Source organism: Macrotis lagotis, chromosome 5 (genome assembly GCF_037893015.1).
Source record: "Macrotis lagotis isolate mMagLag1 chromosome 5, bilby.v1.9.chrom.fasta, whole genome shotgun sequence".
Classification (NCBI taxonomy): Eukaryota; Metazoa; Chordata; class Mammalia; order Peramelemorphia; family Peramelidae; genus Macrotis; species Macrotis lagotis.
The window spans coordinates 210535026-210560804 of NC_133662.1; the positions used below are offsets into that span (position 1 = coordinate 210535026).

At 37.0% G+C, this 25779-nt stretch overlaps 1 protein-coding gene across 4 annotated transcripts in view; it reads left to right on the forward strand.

The window, feature by feature from the left end:
• The window catches only part of NTNG1 (netrin G1), a 460778-nt gene that overhangs the window by 339527 nt on the left and 95472 nt on the right, over positions 1-25779 (forward strand). For all 4 annotated transcript variants that reach the window (XM_074188305.1, XM_074188307.1, XM_074188304.1 and 1 more), the window contains exon 4: positions 15763-15935. In XM_074188305.1, the coding sequence (XP_074044406.1) occupies positions 15763-15935 (173 nt within the window). The remainder of the gene's footprint in view (positions 1-15762; positions 15936-25779) is intronic.

Genomic DNA, 25779 nt, shown 5'->3' on the forward strand with positions numbered 1-25779 from the left:
TGTCTTGTCTCCCCAATAACTAGCCCAATGTTCTATACAAAGGGGCTGCCTTTTAATATTTGGCCAAAGACAAATGAAAAAGTGAAAGAAAACCCATCACTCTTTCCGATTTCATTTGAAAACAAAGTTAAAATATAAAATGTTCCATTTTAATAGAAATTCAATAATTAAAATAATTTCATCCTATAAATTTCATAATTCCATTAGCTTCTGAAATTGATTTGCTTCAAAGTATTTCCACAAATATATCTACAAATACCTATGCATTCAGAGGCCAGTGTAATGATATAAAATTCTGTCTTGAAATCAAGATACCAGGATTCAAATGTTGTCACTGGCACTTACTTATTAGCTCTCTGAGCATGAGCAAATCATTTAATTTCTCTGAGCCTGAGGTCTGTCTGTCACTTAGAAAATGAATATTATAATACTCATAATATTTAACTTATGTGATTGTTATCTACTCAGTGTTCTAATTATAGGCTCAAATGCTATATAATTTTTGAGCAGTGGTTAATCAGAGACTGCTAAACTGAGGTCACTCAGATAGGTATCCTTCCATAAAACTTGTCCTTTTGACTGCCATGGTATCTTGCCTTACATTCCTTGCTCTAGATTTCCAGATTCTTCAAAAGGAAACTAAGATCTCAAGTACTTTGATTATACACCCATCTATAAAATCTGAGGAACAATTCTATTTTTGGTTCTATAATAGGGATCCTCTCTATTAGTGAGGGAGGAGAAGAAATTTTTAAAATACAAATGTGAATCAGATATAAAACAGGGAAGTTTTGTTCCCACAAAGACAAGGGAATGCTAATTAATGGAGAATCATCAAATGATTATAAGCCATTGAGAGGAAAAATATTCAAGCCCTTATTGGATACAGGCAAATAACTTCTCTTTGAGAGATATTAGCTCTTTAACATTCTATCTTCATTGAGTGGGGACTGCCCAAACAATGATAAATGGATGAGAAGGGGATCTCAAAAAAGTCCTAGATCAAAGTAAAGAAGACATATACAAGTCTCATCCAAAGGTTTCATTAGGAATTCACAAGTTCCTGACTTCTGACATGGTAGGGGAATGAACATTTCTCCCACAGTTCCATAGAAACTACCCACAAAATTCCAGCTAAGCAACCAATTTAAATATCCTCTAGTTCAATAGGAATCAATCAAAGGTTATCTTTTCACTTAAGTATAAAAATAGGAGAACCCTTATTTCATGTTTATCTAAGAGAATGCTACATTCTGTATATGTCATAGGGACACTGACAAATGAAGTCCTAGGAAAACAGAGAAGACACACCAAAGTTTGGATATTTGGACATCTATGTGGGTCCCCTCGTACATGTTATCATTACTGGGCTCTAATTGACCTGTCCCTCCTATGTACTTTTTTTTTATGTTTTTGCAGGGTAAATGGGGTTAAGTGGCTTGCCCAAGGCCACACAGCTAGGTAATTATTAAGTGTCTGTGACCAGATTTGAACCCAGGTACTCCTGACTCCAGGGCCAGTGCTTTATCCACTGCACCACCTAGCCACCCACCCTCTTATGTACTTTAAAGAAAAACATCAATATACTGTATTGTTGCTATATATGGATTATACTTAATACTAGCACAATCCACCCAATTATTTTTATAGTTCCTTTAGTATTTTTGTCAATTCAGTGTGGCATGGTACATAGAGGGTTCGTCTTGAAATTAAGTAGACCTAAAAGCTCTTACCTCTAACATAATTTAGACATGCATAGGCAAGTAACAACCACAGAGTGCCTCCAGGGCTGACTTAAATAGCAAATGAGAGATGAATTGGGAATCTGCATGAGTGAAGAGAGTTTACACATTAAGAATTTAATTTTTGAAAGTTTGCAATGTACTTTACAAATAGTGTCTCATTTGATTCGTATAATATTCCTGAAAGATAAATATTATTTTTTATCCCTATATATTACTGAAACAAACAGAGGTTAAGTGATTTGGCCAGGATCACCCATCTAGTAAGAGACTGAGACAGGATTTGAACTCATCTTTCCAGTTTCAATTCATATGTTCCATATACAATGTTATATGTCTGCCTATAATATGTTAGATAATAAATATGTTTAAACAAATAGGTTACAGAAAACCATATAATATGAAATAAGAGACAATCACCCTGATAAATCAATGGTCTAGAACAAAATAAAAAGATCACATCCTACATATTCTACATATTCTACATAGGAATACTGTCAACTTATAGAGATTTCTTACCTTAATCTTCATTTACAAAAAAGGATAACAGCATGTTGATGAATTTAACAATTATAACCTTTGTTGATCATTTCTAGCAACACAATTCAAGTTGCAGTATCTCATATCTCAAATGGTATCTCATGTTTCTTTTCATTTGGGAAATTTGGAGAAAGTTTCTTTAAAATTTCATCCATTTTCTAGAGCTTGTTAAGAAAAATAGGATGTCTGAAAGGGGGAAGAAGAGAGGGAGTGAAGCACCAAAGGGTCTAACAGGTGTGCTGTTGCTATTTCCAACCAGATAATATCTATTTCTTCCTCAGAAAAGGTAGAACTAGAAAAAAGCTATTTCCCCCAATTTTCCATATCACCCATGGGAATCTAATTCAATTTCTTCCAGAATTTAGTAATGAAAACTAAAGAGTACTGAATAAAAGAGAAGATGGCTTTGCAAATTCCTCATTACCCTAGTGAAGAGAGACTATTTTGCACAGGTTCAACTTTTGTCCTAGCCATAAAACTATCTGTTTAGGCCAAACCACTTAAAACACATCCTTCAGAGGAAAAAAATTACAACAAAAACAATTTATCCCAATACTGTGTGAATTATATTAGCTTCAAAGTATTTTCATGTGACTTATATTAGCTTTAAAGTGCAAATTATATTAGCTTTAAAGTATTTTAGAGGCTTGAAAAGTCTGCAGGTCACATGGTTGTTAAAAAACCACTTTGGGATGGTTAGTCAATTCACTGTTTAGTTAGTCTTAGAAACTTGGTAATTAGTATGAGAAGTCATCTTTATAGTTTTTTGCCGACATATTTTGTTGTGCTTATTACTAAGAAACAATATTTATAGATATTTCAAATAGAGGAGGCCATTTTTTTCCTCTTCATACTCACAGGACCTGAGTTCAAATTCTGACACTGTCTCTTCACTATCTGAATGGCAATGGACAAATCATTTAAGTCCTCTGAATCTCACTCGGTTTCTTCATACCCTAGAGGAGATCATGTCTGGCACCAGAATTAAGATCCTATTTCTCATGGAAAAGGCAGAGCAAATTAATTTTGTACTATAGAGTTTGAAGGGGAAGCTTAGAATTCATCTTCATTCAGGATGGAATGCCAAACCTGTTTGTGAGAAATCAAAAGTGTTTATTTTACTGCTTGCATTTTAAAGACAAAGTTATCTTAAGTAACTCTGTACAGAAGGAAAGGGGAAAGAAATCTAGTGACTAGCTAGTGGCCACAGTTCACTAAATGGGTGAATAGCATTTGGTCTTATCAATTCTCTTCCTACTTATCTCTTCTTAGGCATTGGTTTACTAGAATACTTGTAGTCACACTTCTGTTGTTTGTCTTCCTTTTGAAGAGGACCATGGCATCAGAAAGATGAAACATAACTTGGAAGTGACATACTTCTAGAACTGGAGGCAACACGGAATTATCTGTGTACTTTAAATGAATTAGAGTATAAAAGTTCAGCATACGCTTCATTTATCAAGGCATCTGGTATCACTCACAGATCTCCATTTGTCACGAACTCAATGATGATTGTTCCTGTCATGAGGAACAGTGATATCCACCACCATGGTTATTCCATTGTTGCATTTATTATTACTCAGTTTTCATTACCTAGAATGATTCCTTCCTCAGAAATCATAAAAAGAGCACTATAATATTTCAACATGAGAATAACACTCAGATAACCAAATAAACCAAAAATCACAGAATCTTCATAAGAATGGACTTCAGAGGTCATCTAGTCTGACTGGTGCACAAACAAAAGAAACTGGCCAAGATGGGCTGAACAGCGAAGGGAGGGAACTTTTTTTTTAAATTTTATTTAAGGCAATGGGGTTAAGTAATTTGCCCAAGGTCTCACAGATAGACAATTATTAAGTGTCTGAAGCCAGGGGCCAGCTAGGTGGCACAGTGGATAAAGCACTGGCTCTGAAGTCAGGAGGACCTGAGTTAAAACCCAGACTCCGATTCTTAATAATTACCTAGCTGTGTGACCTTAGGCAAGTCACTTAACCCCATTGCTTTGCAAAACAAAAAAGTGTCTGAGGTCAGATTTGAACTCAGGTCCTCTTTACTCCAGGGCCAGTGATCTAGCCACCTAGGTGCCCTAGGCGGCAACTCTTGAGACAATTCAAACAACTTTGAGGAATCAAATGATTAGGAAGCTTTTTCTTATACCAGTTCTGAAGGGACCTTTCTGCAGCTTTCATATATTGTTTATGGTTCTGCCATCTGGGACCAAAGAAGTCTAATCCATCTTCCACATAACAGCCCTTCAAATATATGAGCAAACCATCATGCCCCCTCCCACAACCTCCTGTTTTCTCTTCTCCATGTTAAACATCTCCAATTCCTTCAGTTAATTCTTATAAGGCATGAATTCAAGGTCTTTCAGTCTCCTATGGACCCATCCAAGCTTGTGAGTATAAACTGGAGTTTGGTCACCTAGAACTGAACAATGTGATCTGGTCAGAACATGATACCTTAGAACTATCACCCCCATGTTCCTGGAAGCTCTACCTCTATGAATGCAGTTTCAAAGAATCTTACTAACTGTGCTATCATACTGTTGACTCAACTGAGCTTATTGTCCTCATCCTGAATGCTCTTCTTTGCATTTTGTACCAAATGCACAATGGATAGAGCACTGGTCTTGGAATCAAGATGGGAGTTTGAATCCAACCTCACATATGTCTTAGCTGTGTGACCTTGAACAAGTCACTTAACCCTGATTGCCTCACTTCCAGGGCCATCCCTAGTCATCTTATTTATATTTGGCCACTGGACCCAGATGGCTCTGGAGGAGAAAGTGAGGTTGGCGACTGCACAGAACCCCCCCTCACCCAAATCCAGTTCACGTGCTTGTCATGGCATTACCTCCCTGATGTCATGATCTTCTTCAAAAATGAAGGACAAAACATTGTTACCAAATGCCCAGGAATCTTTGGAAATTGGGAAGAACTATTTTTTAATAATTCTTGAAAGAATCAGTATTCCCTAATATCTCTCTGCATAGAGACTTTAGGTTTTACAGTGAACTTTTTTAGAAAATATTTAGCATTTATTTAAGGTTCATCAGAATACCTGATCTAGATGGATTGCTTAGGGAGACCCAGAAATCTCCAAGACTCCATCATTCTTTGGGACAAAGAAATTTCTTGATCAAGAGATCATTGGATCTGAGGGGAGCTAGGTGGTGCAGTGGATAGAGCAGCAGCCCTGGTGTCAGGAGGTACTGAGTTCAAATCCAACCTCAGACAATAATTGCCTATCTGTGTGACCCTGGGCAAGTCACTTAACCCCATTGCCTTGCAAAAACTTGGGAGAGAGAGAGAGAGAGAGAGAGAGAGAGAGAGAGAGAGAGAGAGAGAGAGAGAGAGAGAGAGAGAGAGAGATCATTGGATCTGTAATGTAAATAGATGTTAAAAGGAAACTTCAGGGGTGGCTAGGTGGCGCAGTGGATAAAGCACCGGCCCTGGAGTCAGGAGTACCTGGGTTCAAATCCAGTCTCAGACACTTAATAATTACCTAGCTCTGTGGCCTTTGGCATGCCACTTAACCCCGTTTGCCTTGCAAAAAACCTAAAAAAAAAAGGAAACTTCAGTTTTATGAAAGTAAATAACCATAAAAAATGCCACTGCTCTCCATTTTCCTGCCTTGAAAAGATCAAGGGTTGTGTCAATCATCCTTAAGGAAAGTCAAAATGGTAAATATGTAAGAAAGAAACCACTTAGGTATATTCCATTTTTGTAATCTCCTTCTCCCCATTTGAGCTTTCTCCTCACTTCCAAGATTATCGGCTTCTTACAGAGCTACCTGGGACACTAAGAAATTAAATGACACACCATGGTTAAATTGATAATAGGACTCAAAAAAGGACTGATCTTCAGGTTTTCCTAACTCCAAGGTCAGTCTTCCAATTTCTATGACATATAAACTCCCACCAAAATTAACAATTTATAGGATACTTAAGTTTTTTTTCCTTATATATGTCAATTGATTTCAGATGAGGAGAATACAACTCTATTCAGAATAAGTAATATGTTTTTAGTTTAAAGAAAAGAGTCAAGAAGGAGATTGATAGCCCTACGGGTCTTTTCTGTGTCTAATACTCTATAACCTGAAATTGGAATATAACTTGAGAAGGATATTGATAGGATTCAAAGTCTAGTCTTAGAAGAAGCATTAAAGGGACTCAAATTCTTTAGTCTGGCAAAGGGAAGACTTAAAAGAACTGAGAGGACATTTTCAAATATTTAAAAGACTCTTAAATAGAGAGGAAGTAAACTTCGTCTGCTTCATTCCAATGGACAAAATTAGAAACATTAGGTGGAAGTTATAGAAAGTGGATTTTGCCAGAACATGGGAATCTCTTATGAATTCAATCTGTTGACAAATAGACTACATTGTCCTAGTAGTGAGGTCTAGGCAACCAGACTCTTCAAAAAGAAAGTATGCAGCCTTTTGTCCAGAATATTATATGAAAGATTCATGCTTTCAAATAAAAGCTGAACCAGATGACTTTTAAGTCCCTTCTACTTCTAGAACTTTGTGATTCCCTTTAGCTGTCAGAAAACTGAGGGGCAGTAATGGATGGTGGAATGAGTGGGATGTGAAATCAGAATGCTCATGTCCTGGCTATTGTTTTTTTATTTTTGTTTTTAACTACTTGTTTTGCCTTCAGATAGAAATTACAACTTCAGGAACATATAGAAGGTAGTGTTTAGTGTTGGTCTGAAACTGACTCGTTGTGGCTGCTCACTGAATACAATATGGATTAGAGGCAAGAACTTATTCTCTTTATTGAGGTCTATATCACATAACAGATCTAGCATATAGACATATCATGGTACCACATCTCATAATTTTTTGAGACTGTATATATGAACAGTCCCTTCATACAGCATTTGGTGCCTCCTCCCTCCGCCCTTGATATTCAACACAAGGTAATATAGAAACATGAAGAGAAGGTTGATATTGGAGTTGGGAAACCTGGGTTCAATGTCTAGGGCTATGGGCAAATCATTTAATCTCTCAGTGCTCTGGGCTAAAAACACCTGGCCTGGAGTCAGGAAGATTTAGCTCTCTGAGTTCAGATCTGACCTCTGACACTTCCTAGCTGTACGATCCTGTTTATATCACTTAATCGTGTTTACCTCAGTTTCCTCTTCTTTCAAATGAGTGAGAGCAAGAAATGACAAATCACTCCAATATCCTTGCCAAAAAAATATCAGTAAGACATGACTAAAAAATGGGAATCTCTTATTGACAACGAGCTCTGATCAAATGATTTTAAGTTACAAAAGAGTCAGTATACGTAGTTAACCATACATGTTGTTCTCTGATTAGAATAGACTCTTCTTGAGAGCAGGGACTATGAGTTTGCTTTATTTTGGTTTGTTTTACCCCTCTTTGTAGCCCCACCATTATCACAATTTCTGGCACATACAAGCATTTAATAAATGCTTAATGACTTACCTGTATTGATGGAGAAAGTTTCCATATTAAGAATCAATACACGGGGCGGCTAGGTGCAGTGGATAAAGCACCAGTCCTGGAGTCAGAAGTACCTGGGTTCAAATCTGGTCTCAGACATGTAATAATTACCTAGCTATGTGGCCTTGGGCAAGCCACTTAACCCCGTTTGCCTTGCAAAAACCTAAACAAAAAAAAAAAAAGAATCAATACAATCACTCCAACCAAATCACAGGTGAATGGTATTCACAGTATTTTAATACCTCAATATAAGGAAAATCTAACAGTAAGAGTGGTACAAAAGTAGAATAAACTATCTTTGGAAGAAAGAGAATTCTCTATTACTTTAAATTTTTGAGAAGAGTTTAGATGGCCACTCTTCAGGGATATTTCAGAAGAATTGGACTAGATGATATCTAAATGCAAACATTCTATTGTTATAAAAAGCTTGCTGAATAAGGATAATCATTCTACCAATAAAATCTCTGTTGGGAAACCACTGTTTCCCACAATAGCCTCGTTAGGGACATGGTATAATTAGTCCCATTTTACAAACAGGGAAACCAAGGCTAAGAGATGCTTCCATTATCATACAGTTAAGAAATATCAGACAAAGAACTCAAACATTGTTCACCTGATTCCAAATTTAGTATCCTTTCTTCTATACCACACATGCATAAATAAGTGAATGAAATAAATAAATGAATAAATAAATGAAAAGCTTACATTAGTCACTCTGCACCATATACTATGAAAAACATAAAAAGTGATGAGATAGTCCCTGGACTTAAGGAACTTGCCTTCTAATATAGGAAGATAGCAGTGGTCTAGAAAAGTCCTTGTCCACGGTTTGAGGCAGGATAGATGTGAAGAATATAGCTCAAATGGAAAGGGATGCATGGTGATCTCTTTGCAAGTAGTATCATTTAATTATCACAACAATACTCTACTAATATTACCCTATTTTATAATTGAAAAAACTAAGGAAAAGGGAGGTTAAGTGATTTGACTTAACTAGTAAGTATCTGAAGCCAAATTTGAATTCAGATATTCCTAATTTGAGGCCTACTTAGTGTCCTAGGACAAGAGTTGTAAAATGCATTTTCTTTCCTTAATACCTGGGGAAATGATAATCTGTGACTGAATGAACCTGTCAAAGGCAAGGGACCAGCTCTGAACATATTCACCCTCCACCCACATAAGAGCCGTTTTTACCATGCTAGGAAATTAGAGCAACCTCTAGCATTGCAAAATCCATTCTCTTCTACAGGACAAAGTGGAGGGGGATGGGGGGTAGACATCCAATGAATGTTTTCAATAAAAGATTTCAATGTGTGATCAGAATAGGATGATGACAATTAACTGAACTACGGAAAATGAAAGGAGAATGTTTCTAAATATAGAGCAATATTGTAGAACCTGGGTGTCCACTTTCGCATGCTCAGCTCTAACACAGCAGTCATCACAATGATTGAGAAAGCCAACTGGGAAGCCAGGCTTTGTCAGCAGATGCAGTTTCTCTAGAAATCACACTTTAGTTTAGTGCCCAAGCAACCCCGTCTATTCCCCAAAGTTTAATTAACTGGGGGGAGTTTTTCTGATATATAAAGATAACCAGATGAAGTTGACAATCTTCAAGCTTAAAACTGAGATCTTTCTGGTTTTTATACTCTTGGGCTATAAGGGAAGAAGTGAGCATTTTTCTTGGGCTCCCCTAATACACTATGACCATCAGTTTCACCTATTCTACTCTGAGTAGACTTCCCAACTCTTTTCCCTATTCATATCCTCGAGACCCATCTCATGTCTTCTTCCTCTATGAAGTAAAACTTGAAAATTCATTCTGGTTTCCCATACCACATCTTGCCTTTAACAATTCAGTATATCAGAAAAAAATGTACTATATTTGGAGTCTGAGGACTTGAGTTCAATTCTTTGCCCTGTTTCTTTGAGACCTTTGACAAGTCACACCCCCTCCTTAAGTATTAGTTACTTAATTAAAATCCATGAGATAGTCTAAATGGTTTTTAGGGTTCCTTGTAAATCTCTTAGTTCATCTATGCATTTAGTCTTGTTTTGTCTTACCTTAGACTATGAATCAGTAAGCATTTATTTATGTGTAAGGCACTTTGCTAAGTGCCATGAATAAAAAAGTCAGAAGACAGCCCCTGTTTTCAAGGAGCTTAAGATCTAATCAAAGAGATGATAAGCAAACAAATAAATGCAAACAAGCTATTTACAAGATTTAGTTTTTAAAGGGAGTCTAGTGACTCCTCTCTCTCTCTCTCTCTCTCTCTCTCTCTCTCTCTCTCTCTCTCTCTCTCTTTTTTGCAAGGCAATGGAACTAAGTGATTTGCCCAAGGTAACATAGCTAGATAATTATTAAGTGGCTGGGGTCACACTTGAACTCAGGTACTCCTGACTCCAGAGCTGGTGCTCTATCTGTTGCACCACCTAACTGCCCCAAAGATCAATAGGATCTTGTGATAGAGAGAAGATAATAGAATTAAGGGGGATGGGGTGTAGAACCTGGGATTTTTAGCTGGGACTTGAAAAAGTCAGGGAAGGCAGAAGATGGGGATGATGAAGGAGAGCATTCCAAGAATGAGGAATAGCCAGAGAAAAACTCCAGAGTAACTTGTTGAGGAATCAACCAGAAGACCAGGAGCAAAGAGATGTGATAAAGAATGACATATAAGAAGATTAAGGAAAGGTGAGAGAGAGGTTAGGTTATGAAAGGTTTTGAATGCCAAAGATTTTCATATTTCATCCAGAAGATGAGAGGAGGTCACTGCACTTTCTTGTTTCTCTGTTCACTGGAGGATAAATTAGAATGGAATGAGACTTCAGGTGGGAAAAGTCATCAATAGGCTATACTCTTTTCATATGTGTCCAGTTTACCTCCTCCAATGTGGCTTAAGTTTCCTGAAAGTTGGGATCATATCCTAAGATCCCTTGGTATCCTTTTTAATTCTCAGGACAATGCTGGGCAGATTGTAGATTGGTCAGTGGTATGAGTGCTCTATAGAGTCATGGTACCTATGTTCCAATCTCACTTGCTCTCTGTGTGAAACTCTTTGAGTGGAGAGATTATTTCCATCTTTGCATTAGCAACCCCTGTACTTCATAACTAATAAATACTTTATTGTTTCTTTTGGGACAAGTCTCAACCTTCCTGAGCCTCAGTTCCCTCATCTGTAAAACATGAAAATTGAACTGGATATTAGACTATCCCATCTAGTTCTAAATATAAACTCCTGCATTCCTTCCAATTGAATTAAATATTCATTGAGATGCAATTTGTACATAAAGAACCTGAAATCAATAAATGATTTGTGCTTCTTTTTTTCTTTGGTAAACCTTTTTATGTCCCTATGCTATCCTTAGGAGCATCCAAACATTTTTTTTTTACATAATGGTCAAATTTCAGATGTCAGGCAGCTAGAAATTTGAATTGAATTGGATTTCTTACATCTCACCCATCTTTGGAGAAACTGTGTATTTCATACTGGGTAGCTTTTTGTACATAAAATTCAAGGGCAAGTTTCATTTTCCCTAGGAGACTTTGGAGTATTCAGCTCCATTATTTATGTCACATACTTACTATGTGCTTAGAACTTGTACAGGATAGAAAGAATTCTAAGTCCCAACATCTATGTTTAAGGAGCTTACACTCTGATTAGAGATCTCTGTGCATATCTGTTTCTCTGTAGTCTCTTTCTGTCTGACACACACACACACACACACACACACACACACACACACATTCAATCACATTACACATCAATTCAATAGCCTTGTCAGAGAGCAAGTGTCCAAAAAAGTGATTATAGATAATATAATCAGTGTGGCATAGAAATAAGAGTAGTTAGTTAATACCCTTTCTTGCATTGTGATGCAGTGGATCGAGAGCTGGCTCCAGAGTCAGTGAGACTCATGTTTCTGAGCTCAAATCTGACCTCACAAACTATGTGATCCTGGACAAGTCCTTTAACCCTGATTATCTCAGATCCTCATCGGTAAAATCAATCCATTTTCTTTGCCAAGAAAACTCCAAATCAAGAGTTGGACACTACTGAATAACAAAATATTCTTTCTTGGAGGCCAGAGACAGATTAGAATCACAGTGTTGGGGCTAAAAAAGGTTCACTTTATAAGCTTCAGTAAAGGTTTCTTAAGAACAGGAGTGTGCTGGTAAATGCTTAACAACCAGCTCTCAAAATATCCAAAGGAAACCATTTAAATTTAATCTGCATTATTATTTTTTCCTATCACTTTCTCTTTACAAATTTGCGTGTCATCCTTGCGCAGGGGCGAGCACTATCGATAACTTTCTCAAGGCTAGATAATAAATCGTGAACTTATTTGTAGTGTTTGCTGATTTCTAAGGCAAAAATTCTCACCCTGGAAATTTAACAATCAGCTCTCAAGAGCCAGTGTGAGTTGTTCCCAGCAGACATTTGCTTGAGAGTCATTGTTAGAATTAGGAGGAATGTAGGATTAATCTTGGACCACATCTTACATTTTATACTGCCCTTCCTCCCCCTCTTGTTCTTGGGTCCTTCATTTCCTTATCTCTGATGAAAAGCCAAATGACTGAGACTCAGTGATTATGAGTGCTGCAGGAACTGAAGGGTGTGGAAGATTTGGAGTCAGGAGACTTGGATGAATCTATCACATACACCTGCCTTGGTCACATTAATTAATCTCTCAGATTTCAGTTTCCTCATCTTTAAAATGAAGCATTTGGACTAGTTGCCCTATAAGACCTTTCCCAATATGGATCAATATTCATAGAATCAAAGTACTATTATAATTTCTAAAAAAAAAATGACAATTTCTTCAGTATGGTTATATTTCCTTTTTTAAAAGTTTTTTTTTTAATATTTTACTTTTCCAAATACATGTTATGAAAGTTTTTTCAACATTCATCCTTATACATATGTATATTTTTAAGTTACAAAATTTCCTTCCCCTCCCTTCCCATCCCCCTCCCCTCAGTGGTGAATAGTCAGGTTAATATTGTACATATATATTTTTGATAAACATAATTTACAGATTAGTCATTTTTGGTATGAGGAATTAGGATTAAGGGAAGAGATACATAAGAGATAATTTTTATAAACTGTTCATTGGATTCTGAATTTTTTGTTTTGTTTTGTTTTATTTTTCTTCCTCTGGATGGGGATAGCATTGTTCATAACTGGTCTAATAGGGTTGTCCTAGCTCTGAACTGCTGAGAGGAGCTGCTTCTATCAAGGTTGATCATCTCCCCAAGTTGTTGTTAATGTGTACCTTGTTCTCTTGGTTCTGCTCCCTTTGCACAGCATCAGATCCTGTAACTCATTCCATGCTTCTCTAGAGTCTGACCATTTATGATTTCTCATAGAACAATTATATTCCAGAGTATTCATGTACTATAACTTGTTTAGCCATTCCCTAATTGATGGGCATTTTTAAGGTTTTAAACCAGAAGCAACCCTGGGTTCATTATTCTAATATCTAGAATGAAAGGTCTAGACTCTTTTAGAATAAATGAGCTCTAGTTACTTCTGACTTTTAAATCTAGGATGTTAAAGACTTTAAAGCTTATGATCCACAAGTTCTAAGTAGCTTGAGAGTGGGCAGGGAGGGGGAAATTGAAATAGGTCTTGAAGGATGGGTAGCAAGAGTAGGAAGAATGGGAATTCCTTCACCCATGCAAATGATCGAAAAAACAATCCTGGTGACCCCTCTAAGCATTTACCAAAGTAGAAATAACATTAGCAGTTAGAAGATCCATAATTCTATGTACATTAGTTTTGTATCATTTGTCTCCAAACAGGTCACAAGTAAATCCTTTGGGGTTAAACTGCTTTCTCCTAATTGGGGAATTTCATTTCAGATAGGAAGCTAAATAATTATAATCTGTGATTCTAACCACTCCCAAGAAAGAGATTTATAGGAAATTAAGGAAATTATTGAGTAGCTAGAGAGGAATCTTGCATGCATCATAAGAGATTTGAGACATAATTTACTCCTGAACATTGCATTTTCACCATCCATCTTGGTCTCTCTGACTCTCTCTCTCTCTCTCTCTCTCTCTCTCTCTCTCTCTCTCTCTCTCTCTCTCTCTATCTATCTATCTCCCCTTCCTCTGTCTCCCTCTTCTTTCCTCCCCTGTTACTCTCTTCTTCTCTCATCTCTCCTCCCCTTTTCCTTCTCTTCCTTTGTTTCTGTCTCTATATTCTATCTCTGTTTCTCTTTTTGTCTCTCCTTCCCTGTCTAGTTATATCTCTCTTTGCTAGGTGCAAGGATAACATTCACAGGGAAAGAAAAATCTCTCCTTCAGGCATGTTTAAAAAATGACTTTTGCAAATGTTATTTTTTTAGAGTGTTGATTATATTTCTAAACAGAGTGAATATTATTTAAATGTCACCATTACAGCCTGTTGAGTTTCATCTCCAAGCAGTAGACAGGATGTAGCTAGTGTATGGTGACTTCCAGAAGACCCTTAAGAAAGTTATGGTTTAAGTTTTACCCAAGGTTAGCAATGAGTGGGTAGACACCACTGAAGGTCCTTCCTGAGGCAGCTGTGCCTCAGGCCTTAGTAAAATTAATAGCATGGGTATCTGCTCCATCTGAGTAGTTATTGGTCAGTGTTCTGAATTGGCCAGGTCCCAGGAAGGGAGTCATTCAACAAATCCACTCAAATTCTTGATAGTCTGAATTGCCATATTACAAAAAGATGCTGCTCTTTCTCAATCCTTGGCATCTACTGGGAAGGGAATGGGGGAAAACACATAGTTTTGTCTATATGAAACTCAAATTTCTATTTGACAGTGACCTAGATTCCTATGAGAAAGAGGAAAAAATGAATTAAAAAAATTCAGTAATCATTTTTTTGTTTCTGGCCCTGAATAGTCCTGGGTATTTTTATTCCCCTAAGAGCACCTGTATTCACAAATACAAAGATGCAGCTGCATCTTCCTTTTTTCCATGCACACATCTATACATATACTCATTGTCCTGACCCCCAGTCTCTATAATTCTGTAAAATGTGGTTTTCTTCTTTCCAAACAGTTGGCCAACCACTCAGTGAGGTGCAATTTATGGCCTGCTGCCTCAACAAATAGCAAGTTGGCCTTTGCAATTTTTAGAGTCAAAGATGTTAGATATAGTAACATTTCTGTGGGAATTGCATATTCCATTGTTACTGCTCATATATCACCAGCTTGCTCATGGGAAAAAAGACAGGACCTTTGCTAAGACTCCCAAATCTATTCACCACTTATGTCTTGATTTTTCAGAATTCTAAGCATTTTATTTCAGGGGAAGTCCCTGAATTTCTAGTCCTCTGTATTTGCCCCCTTTTTATCAGGCTAGGATGTCAGATTCCAAGCCCATTGTATGAGTTTGAGACCTCACAGAGAAATGTAATATTTCTGCAAAGATGATTTGGGGGTCTCAGTTTCCTCCCTAGAACCTGGAATGCTATTTGGTGTTATTGTTTTAATCCATATTAATGTTTGAACACCCAATTTAATTTATATTTGATTTTTAAAAATAAACCATCAGAATAATCCTGGACAATCTGACTATCGAGTTTACTGTATCTAGATGATGTCTTTGTATCTCCTAAAGCAGGCAAGAGCAGACTTAGAAATGTTTTAAGTCAGATGCAGTGAAAAGGATGTTGGTTTTGGAATTAAAAAAAAAAAGACAGGTTCAAATCTTGATTCTACCACTTAGTTTATCTTTGACTTTGGGCAGATCCCTTTAGCACTGTAAAACAAGGAGATTGGACTAGATCATTTCTAAGGCCCCTTTGGGTTTTAAATCTTAGCCTGTGACCCTAAGGTGTTAATAACTGTAGAAACCAATTTGAAAGTGCTGCCTATCTGAGAAAGTGTGTGATCCCTCACCCCCGACCCACAATGTAGAGGAAATGTCTATTACTAAAAGGCGTAGTTGAATGGCGCCATATTGGCTGCTAAAATGACACCTTGACTTGAAATGACACCCTTGTCTCTTCTTTGCTAGGTGCAAGTGTAACCTTCACGCCACTGTGTGTGTCTTTGACAACAATAAATTGTCTTGTGAGTGTGAGCACAACACTACAGGCCCCGACTGTGGGAAATGCAAGAAGAATTATCAGGGCAGACCTTGGAGCCCCGGCTCGTACCTCCCCATCCCCAAAGGCACGGCCAACACCTGTGAGTAGATTTGCTCAGTAATGACATTATTAGTGTGATATAATCTAAGATGGTACTTCTTATTTTCTTCTCACTGTGTGGATGGAACCCTTCTCTTGCAAAAGGCATGTGAACACTGGGCTTCAGTTTTAACCCTTTGCAAAAAAAAAAAAAAGCTCATCAGTCGGGACTCTGTTCAGGACCTTCCCATCTGCTCAGCCTGCACTGCCCCACCCCCAGTCAACTTACTTCAAAAAGACTGAAATCAGAGGGGTATTTAAAAAAAAATACTAAGGGAAATAAAGTATTATTTTCCCAAAACTTCAGTTTAGGAATAAGATAGACTCATTTGCTCCCACCTTAAATTGTGCTTCAAACTAATTCATCTTTGTCCTCCAAAGTCTTCTAGACAGGGGTCACGGACCTTTTTGCCAGTCTGATACAACATATGAACCCTTTTTCAGAGTAATGATTTTCACTGATTTAAAACTGATAAAACAAAAGACATGGATTTTCAAAGGAAAAAAATTATAGTGAAATAGAGTAATCCAAAAAAAATTGTTAAGCCAAGTACACAGACCTAGGGCTAAGAGTCCCTGGTCTATATGAACTCTTTTCTTACTCACAAGTTTCAGTTCCTGTGTTAGTGAAATTAAAGGCAGACTTACTCCTCACATTCCTGCCTTCACCCCCAAACTAAACTACAGCCTAAATAAACCCAGTGATATAACTGACTGTTCTTTAGACCCAATTTCGTAACCACACCTCCCAGGAAGAGTTGCCATGTCAGTAAAAAAGAGTCTCCAACCTAGGAGATCACTACATAGATAAAATTATAGGATCAGATTCTTCTTCCCCAAAACAAGCACAGCCACACACATGCATAACACACACACACACACACAGTCTTTTATGGCTACATTACAATCTTAATCGTATCTTTTATTTTTTAGGTTTTTGCAAGGCAAATGGGGTTAAGTGGCTTATCCAAGGCCACACAGGCAATTATTAAGTGTCTGAGGCCAGATTTGAGCTCAGGTACTCCTGACTCCAAGGCCAATGATCTATACACTGCACCACCTAGCCACCCATCTTATCTTTAAAGACCATATTTGAATAAAGAACATGACTGTTCTGCTCTGGGGAGGAAAAGGAGATCTAGAAATGCCAGTCTCTCCTGCCCTTGTGTTTGTGGAGACCCACCAAAACTTATGTTACAACTACTTGCTGGGCAAGTAATTTAATCCCCATACTATACATTCATGGGGAAAATGGGTATTCAGATGCTCCAGGAAGCAAAAGAGTACTATCCAGAATAAATGGCCCAGCTGAATGGACCAATTAGCTCCAAAAGCCAGAGGTTCCACCTGTTAAAATAGGCAGAAAAAGCATACTTAAGAAGGTGCCCCATTTGATGAAAAGATGCTATTTAGCAACTGTGAGGTGGCAGATGGCTGATGTTAAATGAGAAGTTGTAAACCCACAAGCAATAGGTCAGGCTCAGAATGTTATTGTCAACTTCAAAGTAGCAGATGTGAAAAAATCAAAACCTTAAAAAATAATAAATTAAATTTAAAAATTCAGATTATACAAATTGGAAACTTATTACATTAAATGTAAGAGTAATAGTCCAAGTAATAAACTGCAAAGTTTAGGGACATGAAATCCCAAGAAAAGATGAATCTTCCCAAGTTAAAGCAGAAATTCTCCACTCTGTAAGTGTATTTTGTGTCATTTTGTGAACAAGAAAAACTGACAACCCAGCTCACGGAATTAATTTAGTTAAATCTCTTTTGAGCAAACGTTGATTTTTTTTCAGAATGGAGGTGCCGGTGGATTTATTTATTTGTTTACTCAGTAAGCCTTAAGTGTCTGGGGATCAAAAACTTCTAAAGCAACAAGATTTATCAAGGGGTCATGTGATAAAACCCCCTGTGGTTGCATGCCTAACATCTTTTCTAATTGAAGTTTTTCAGCCCAATATTTAAAACTCTCTGGAGAATATTGAATAGCCATCCCCTTCTGGGCACAATGATGTTCTTATTTCTCATTTGTGCTAACAAATGGGAAAAGGGCAGGTCTTCTGAGCACAAATTAATGGTCAAGTCCACCAGTTTGGGGATTCTTGGGGTTGTTATTTTGGTAACAATTAATTGTAACCACTGGGCCTTTTTTTTGGCTGCAAAACCTGTGCCTCAATTTCTTTTTCCAATTCAATATTTGTTCCCTTGATAATGGAACCATGATTTTTCTTTTTTAGCCAAACCCTTTAATGGGAATTTAACCATATTTTCTTCTGATCTATTGATCATTAGGAGGAGGTCAGTAATTTTCAACATAAGGTTACTTAACTTTAAAGACACAAATACTAAGTATTCAACTGCATTTTGCTGCTACTCTATAACTCCTAATATTTTCATGAAACTCTTTTAAAATATGAAGATCAAAATGTTGAAAAGATTACAGTAAGGACCTATACAATATCTCATTTCTCAGTAGAGTAGAAGAAACTTGCAGAATATTACAGTTGAAAAAAAAAAACTTAGTGTCAGCTCATTTAAACGCCTATATAGAGAAGAAATCTAATATGCAGTGTCCTAGTGGGCAATTACCCTCAGCCACACAGTGAAGGGTAGTGGATAGAGTGCCACCCTTGAAACAGGGAAAACTAGGAAGAATATGAAAATTTCCGAATCTTAGTCTCCTCTACTGTAAATTAGACACCTAATGTAACATGTATCTATAAAATTAAGGGAATGAATTATTGGCACTGATACCCCTTCGAATTCCAAAATTCATAATTTTAACAGCCCATTAAAGTCTTCACTTTTCAATGATCAACAATATTGGATTCCTTTTTTTTAATTTTAAAAAGATTTTATTTAATTTGAGTTTTACAATTTTCCCCCAATCTTGCTTCCCTCCCCCCACCCCCCCAGAGAGCAATTTGTTAGTCTTTATGTCGTTCCCATAGTATGCAGTGATCTAAGTTGAATGTGATGAGAAAGCAATCATATCCTTAAGGAAGAAACATAAAGTATGAGATGTAGCAGAATTACATAATAAGATAACATTTTTTTTTAAATTAAAGGTAATAGTCTTTGGTCTTTGTTCAAACTTCACAATTCTCAGGATACAGATGGCATTCTCCATTGCAGATATCGCAAAATTGTACCTGATTGTTGCCCTGTTGGTATGAGCAAGTCCATTAAGGTTGATCATCATTCCCATGTTGCTATTAGGGTGTACAGTATTCTTCTGGTTCTGCTCATCTCACTGAGCATCAGTTCAAGCATTGGATTCTTTTGCCCAGCCCTCTCAATTTTCCTGTTCACTGCCTTCCAGATTTCCTCTAATTTGCCAATATTCTTTTAATGGCAACATGGACCCCTCCCTCCAAATAGAATATCACATCTATCTCTAGCTTAGTAAATTAGCTCTTCATAGTAGAAGATCAAAATATCATATTGATTTGTAATATTAAAAAACTGAGTACAAATAAACCTAGAAAACTTGTGTTCTACTCTCAACTCTGAAACCACATAGCTGTGTATTTTGCCACAAATAGATAGTACCTGATTATGGTATTATCTTTATTAAAAGAGGCATCACTTTCAAAAATAGATAGTTTGGTGATAATTCCACTCTACTATTCTTCTCTAGGAACTGATCTGAAATAGCTTATTCAATCCTGGGCACCACAGTTTAATGACATTTTTATGTTGGAGTGTCCAAAAGAAAACAATTATGATTCTTCATAGAGCAACAGCTGAAGATAGATAGTTGTTTAACTTCAGAAGGTAGAGAGATTTGAGATGGTGCTAGATATTGTCTCTCTGGATACAATGTGGATATTCAATATGTTTTACTTGTTCTCAAATGGAAGAATCAGGAATAATGAGTGGAAATTGTGAAAAAAGCAGATTTAGACATCATGTCAGAAAATTCCCATTAGGGATATCCAAAAAGGAAATGGGCTGCCTCAAGAAGTGATGGATTCCCCCTCCTAGGCCATCCAAGAGAGGATAGATGATGACTTGCCAAGTATATTAAAGTAGGGATTCCATTCATGTGTGGGCCCTCTTTCAACTCTCAAATTCTATTATTCTGTCCACTTGAATTAGTGGCTTAATTTCTCTTGATCAAAATATGGAGATCAGACTCAGGGTCTCTATGTGTTCTTTAAATTCTGAGACTATACTTTTAAGATATAAACAGGTTATCTCATATGCCATATTTCCAAGCATAAATACCTATTCAGGCTTAGGTCTTAGTTCTAAACCTATAATAGAAATTTCATGTCTTAACAAGAGATTAAAGGAGTATAGGAACAATATCTTATATTTATGCACTATTCAAAACCTTTTCTCATATTCTATCCCATTTGATAGTTTTAACCACTTTGTTAGGGAGGGAGGACAAGAAATTAGTCCCTAACTTGTACATGACTATTTGTTTTTTTATCTCTGAATGACTCCCTATCACATTCTCTACAACAGCTATTCAGACATTCTCCTCTCTCATCAAGCCCCAATTTATGCCTTGGTTCTCCCTTCTCTGAATTGATGATGCCTCTGCTTACTATCCTGAGAAAATTGAGACTATGCATTGTGAAACTCTCTCTTCTCCCATCCTCCACACAGCCTTGTGTTTGTATGTCTTCAACTGTCTTCTTTACTACAGTATAAAAGGTAGCTTTTTTCTTTTATCATGATAAGACTTCCATTCATACTCTATATATCCACTGGGAATTTTCTCTATTTCTCATTCCATCTCTTTCCATCATGTATTTCTCCTCCATCTATCCAATCCTTTCTTGCTCTCTAAATATTTTTACTCCCCCGAGTCACCATCTAGTCTTCAAGGCATAGCTCTTCTTCCCTTCTCTGCTATACTTTTTAGAAGAGAAGCATAATTTCACTACCTCTCCTCATTATTCATCACCACCTATTCACTCCTCAAGACATGGCAATCTATAATCTGACCTCATGTTTGGACTGAAACTTATTTCCCCATTATCCCTTCTCACTTCCTTATTCAATAACTTTGTTCGATTCCTTATTCAATACAGATTGTATTATTATTTCCTCCCCCTTTTTTATTCCTCTTTCCTCCCTTGATTTCTATGACTATTCTAGTCTGAGTCTTTTCCTACCTATTCGTTTGCTGAGAGAAGACACCTTCATAGTCAATGGAACAACTTGTTCTAGTCTGTCCAGTTCCACCAACATCAAAGATGTCAATCATCCATTGTATCCTGGGCCATTAATTGTCCTGACTTTGACCAGTCAGTGGACTTTGATTATTCTGAAAAAGTGAGACTGAGGACTTTGAGCAACTCTGCCTCACTTAAATTCAATTTACACACAAGTCAAGACATCACCTGTGATGTCATTTGATCCTCTTAGAAAATGAAAAATACAAACATCCAATTGCTGCTCAATTTCTTTTTCTGATTAACTACCTTTCTCCACCTTTAATTTGGAGTTCCCAAAGGCTCTATTCTTAAGCCTGTCCTCTAAATATTTTTTTTCTCTAGCACTTTTTTTTGGTAGATGACTCCCAAATTTAGATAACTTTATCATTCTAAGGCTGAATAGTCCAAGATGCTATCTAGTACAAATTCTTCATCTTCCAAATCAGGAAAATAAAGCCCGATAAAATTAAGTGACTTTCTCAAGATCAAACAGGTTGTAAACAAATCCATAATTTCTCCCTGAGTTCCAGTTCTGTATCTGTCTCCTATATTTGATGAACCATCTGTCTATATATCAAATTTGTTTCCATTTTTGTTTTTTAAAAATTATGTCACCTTGCACAAGTCATTTTATTTTCACCCAGGAGAAAACTATGACTTGGACCACTGAACGTTAAAGGACTTTAAAAAGCTTTCCTTCACATTGCCAATCTGTTGGATGTTATGATAATAATGATGACAACAACAATACAACGGAACAATAACTCTCACTTCTCTAGGACCCATAATAGTTACGCATTTTTTCTTTCTAACAACCCTATAAGTAAGGCTGCATAAGCACTGTTACTCTTTTTAATAGATAAAGAAATTGAGTGGGAGGGAATAAATTTGGTCAACACTGAGCAGAATGTGAATAATGATCTCCTGACTCCAAGTCCTGTAAGCTTCCCACTAGACCACATTCCTTCTTGGTATATACTTTCGCTGTACTCCCTAACTCTGAAAGATTTTTTAAAGATCTTGGTTTCCTGTGGCCCCAGTGTGTCTTTCTGTCTAATTATTTCAAGAGGGATCATTTTGTTTCCCAAATTAAAGCATGGAAAGCCTTTATCTCTTTTGCTGTCCTCCAGATGGAAAGCTGCTAAAACATTCACTGATTCACAGAGGGAGTTGTGATTGGTAACAGAATGACACTCCTTCTGTACGAACAGTGTTTATTTGGAGGCTACAATCATATTGACTTCATTAAGACTGAATTTGTCCATTGCTGCCATTTTTTACTGGTACGGTTTTTGGATACCATAGTATGGCTAGTCATAAGCCATTAGTCCATTTTCAGTACCTTAGCTGTAACCTTAGTGGTTTCTTTAAAAAAAAACAAATCAATAGCTAGAGCACCAGCCCTGGAGTCAGAAGTACCTGAGTTCAAATCTGGCCTCAGACACTTAATAATTACCTAGCCATATGGCCTTGGGCAAGCCACTTAACCCCATTTGTCTTGCAAAAGCCCAAAAAGTAAAAAAATAAACAAACAAATCAAACAGGAACTGCATGTTTCTATCAATTATGTGGCTTTTTCCTCCTTATTTGGGGCACAAAGTAGTTGAAGGGAATGGCTAAGTCTTGCAGAGAATGGAGCACCTGAACCCCAAGTACCTGGAATCAAAAAGACCTGAGTTCAAATGCAACCTCAGACCTTTGTATTATCTTGGGCAAGTCATTTAATCCCCTTTGCCTCTGTTCCCTTATTTGTAAAATTTGCACTTCCATATTTCTGCCCAAATGGGTCCATGTAAATTCTGAAAAAACAACAACAAAAGTTGAAGGGATCCTTAAATTGATCAAAGTGTTCAAATGTTGCTAACTGATGTGACATTTCAATCCAAGAAGATAGGTCTGCACTGGAAGCTTGCAGGATACGATAGTCAGTGATAGTCAGTCTTTGATCCAAAGCCATGGGCACCTGTGTCCTACTTTCTCCATAAGAACTATATCAGCATCAGGCAGGAAAGACCTAAAATAGCAAATGGCACACCATGTTGAATTACAAAGAGTAGAATTGGATAAGACATTTCTATCAGTCACTTAATCAGTAAATATTTATTAGATTCTTCCTAATACCCTGCTATGGGGTGGGAATACAAAACAGAGTCAAAAGATAGTCCTTGCCTTCAAAGATCTTACAATCTAATGGTGTCTCTGAGCCTCAGTCTACTCATCTTTTGAAGACAGAACTGAACTAAATGATCTTAAGCAACATGCTCAACTCTAGCATTCTTGTATCTTCCCAATTGCCTCAGTCACTCTCAGTCATATTCAAACCATGAGCCCAGTGTAGACAGTAAGTACCTCTCTATATCTCTGATGGGGAATTAATTATTATCATCAGCTGTGGTGGTCATCTCCCTCCTGAGGTGCTTTCACTTATGCAGTATGATTAAAATTCTCCATGGTCACCCCCAATGTCAAGCTAAACAATTTATTTTCTTGTATACCCTTGGTCTACATTCTTGTTGCTTAGTGAAACAGGTATTGTAGTAGAAGCATATTTAAGTTAATACGTTAACTGGTGCGAGACCCAGAAAAAAGTCTGGCATTTGTAAAGGGAACCAGTGTAGTGTAACTAGCACATGATTTATTAAGCATTCCAGGGAAGTTTGGGTTTGTTAAATATTTGAAAACTATTTCCTGCCTGAGGGATCCTTTTTTACAGTCTAATATTCAGTGGGGCTATTGAGTTCTTACCAGATATACCATATATTTTCATATAACCAAAATATGGATTTAAAAAAGGTAACTTTTGGGGAGAATGTTAAAAAGATTTGTACTAAAAGGAACAATTTAAATCTAATCTCTTCTGAGTGATTCTCATTTTACAGTAGTAGAATATGAAGTAACCCCCACAGAGCACTCCAAAGAAATGCATTGTGGTATTATGGAAAGAACACTGGGCTAAATGTAGTTCCTACTTATGGGTAATGTATAGATCATAGACTATGCCAGTCTCTCTTAACCACCCTCTACATTTCTCAGTAGTTCTGATTCAGCCACCAATTACATGATCCTAGATGAGATCCTGGGACTTGGTTTACCCTTTTCTAAGTAGAAGCTATTAGGCCAGATGCTAAGGTCCTTTCTGGTGCTTAAAATTCTATAATTAAAGCCCAATTTGGAAGAGAGGCATAAGACACAGTCCTTGACAGCCAATTATTAGGAATAATCAAATACATCTTTACCCTGCATGGGTAAGGTCTGTAAAGCTGAATGATCAGCATTTGTTACCTACACCAGTAACCCTCCTGAAATGAAAAACCTGTGCATCTTCATAAAGGATTCCACTGCAGTACTTGCTCTTGCAAGGGCTCTGTTTTGCACTGTAATGGCTCTGACAAAGTACCTTGAGAACTTTTTTCTTCCATTATGCATAGTCCTCTAACTCCATAGAAGTTGGGAGACACATGAAAAGTTTATTTCTGTCACCATAACACCATTTCCCTTTGAAGGATTGCAAAAGGCTTGCTGTTCTTTGCAGCTGAGCAGGATTTTCAATCACTGGGAAATTTGGAGCTTTGGCCATTGATGCTGGAGTTATGATGCTGCAATCATACCTCACCAGGGGATTTGCAAAGGGGAAAACAAAAGACCCAATACGAGGTCATGCTGTCATACTGCTGCAGAGATATTCTACCAAGGCATCAGCTGGAGACATTAGCAGCCTGGCATAGAAATCTATACAAGTCTAAATTTAGTTTATATAGTGGAGTTCAAATCTGCAACTGGGAGGTTTTAGATGTTAGGAAAAGAATCTTTTTCCCAACCCAAACTTGGTTTCAGTTAATGGTCAACAATTAACCTGAAGCTTAATTGGGACATAAGAGATGGTACATATGCCAAGTAGCTGAAATTAAACATCTATTCCCCAAAGCTTGCATGCATTGGCATTGAACTTTGAAGGGACATTCAAAATGAACAGAAATTCATTCCTTAGGTTGAAAGGGAAAAATAAAAATTAGAACTCTAGGTAAGGCATAAGGGCTGGTTTTTCAAAATGTTAATTTTGGATATTTTTCAGCTATCCAATATTAAATTCTTCTGCCTTATATCTTGTCCATGTTTTCCAATAATATAATGACTGCTTTGGGAAGCTGATTTCCCTTCACTGCATGTTTTCAAAGAATGGTTGGATACCTTTTGGTTATATACAGAAGTAAAGTGACTTGCCCTAACTTACATAACCACTAAGAATTTGAATATAAATTTGAATTCAAGTCTTCCCGACTCCATGTCTTTTTGCTCTATAGCTGCACCACAAGCTATCAAGATTCAGTGGAGATGATATGTTAACAGGCATTATTCAGTTCAGTTTGCTGAACTAGCAAATTATCTCATCAGGAGTTTTACTCAGCATAAAGACCAGATTCGGTCCAAATCTGATCCCAAGTCCAGTCACACTCTGAAGTGGTTCCACCTCCTTAATGCAACTTGAGAATTAAAGTAAGAGCTGAAAAAAATCAATGAAGTGGATGATCAATATGAGCAACCTAATGCATTCTTGTATTCTTCTGCTCAATTAAATTTCTATTACATAGCTTAATCCATGTAACTGACAAGTAAAAGTGGAATAAAAATGGTGGTTACGTGCAGTTAATCAAATAAAACCCCAGATGA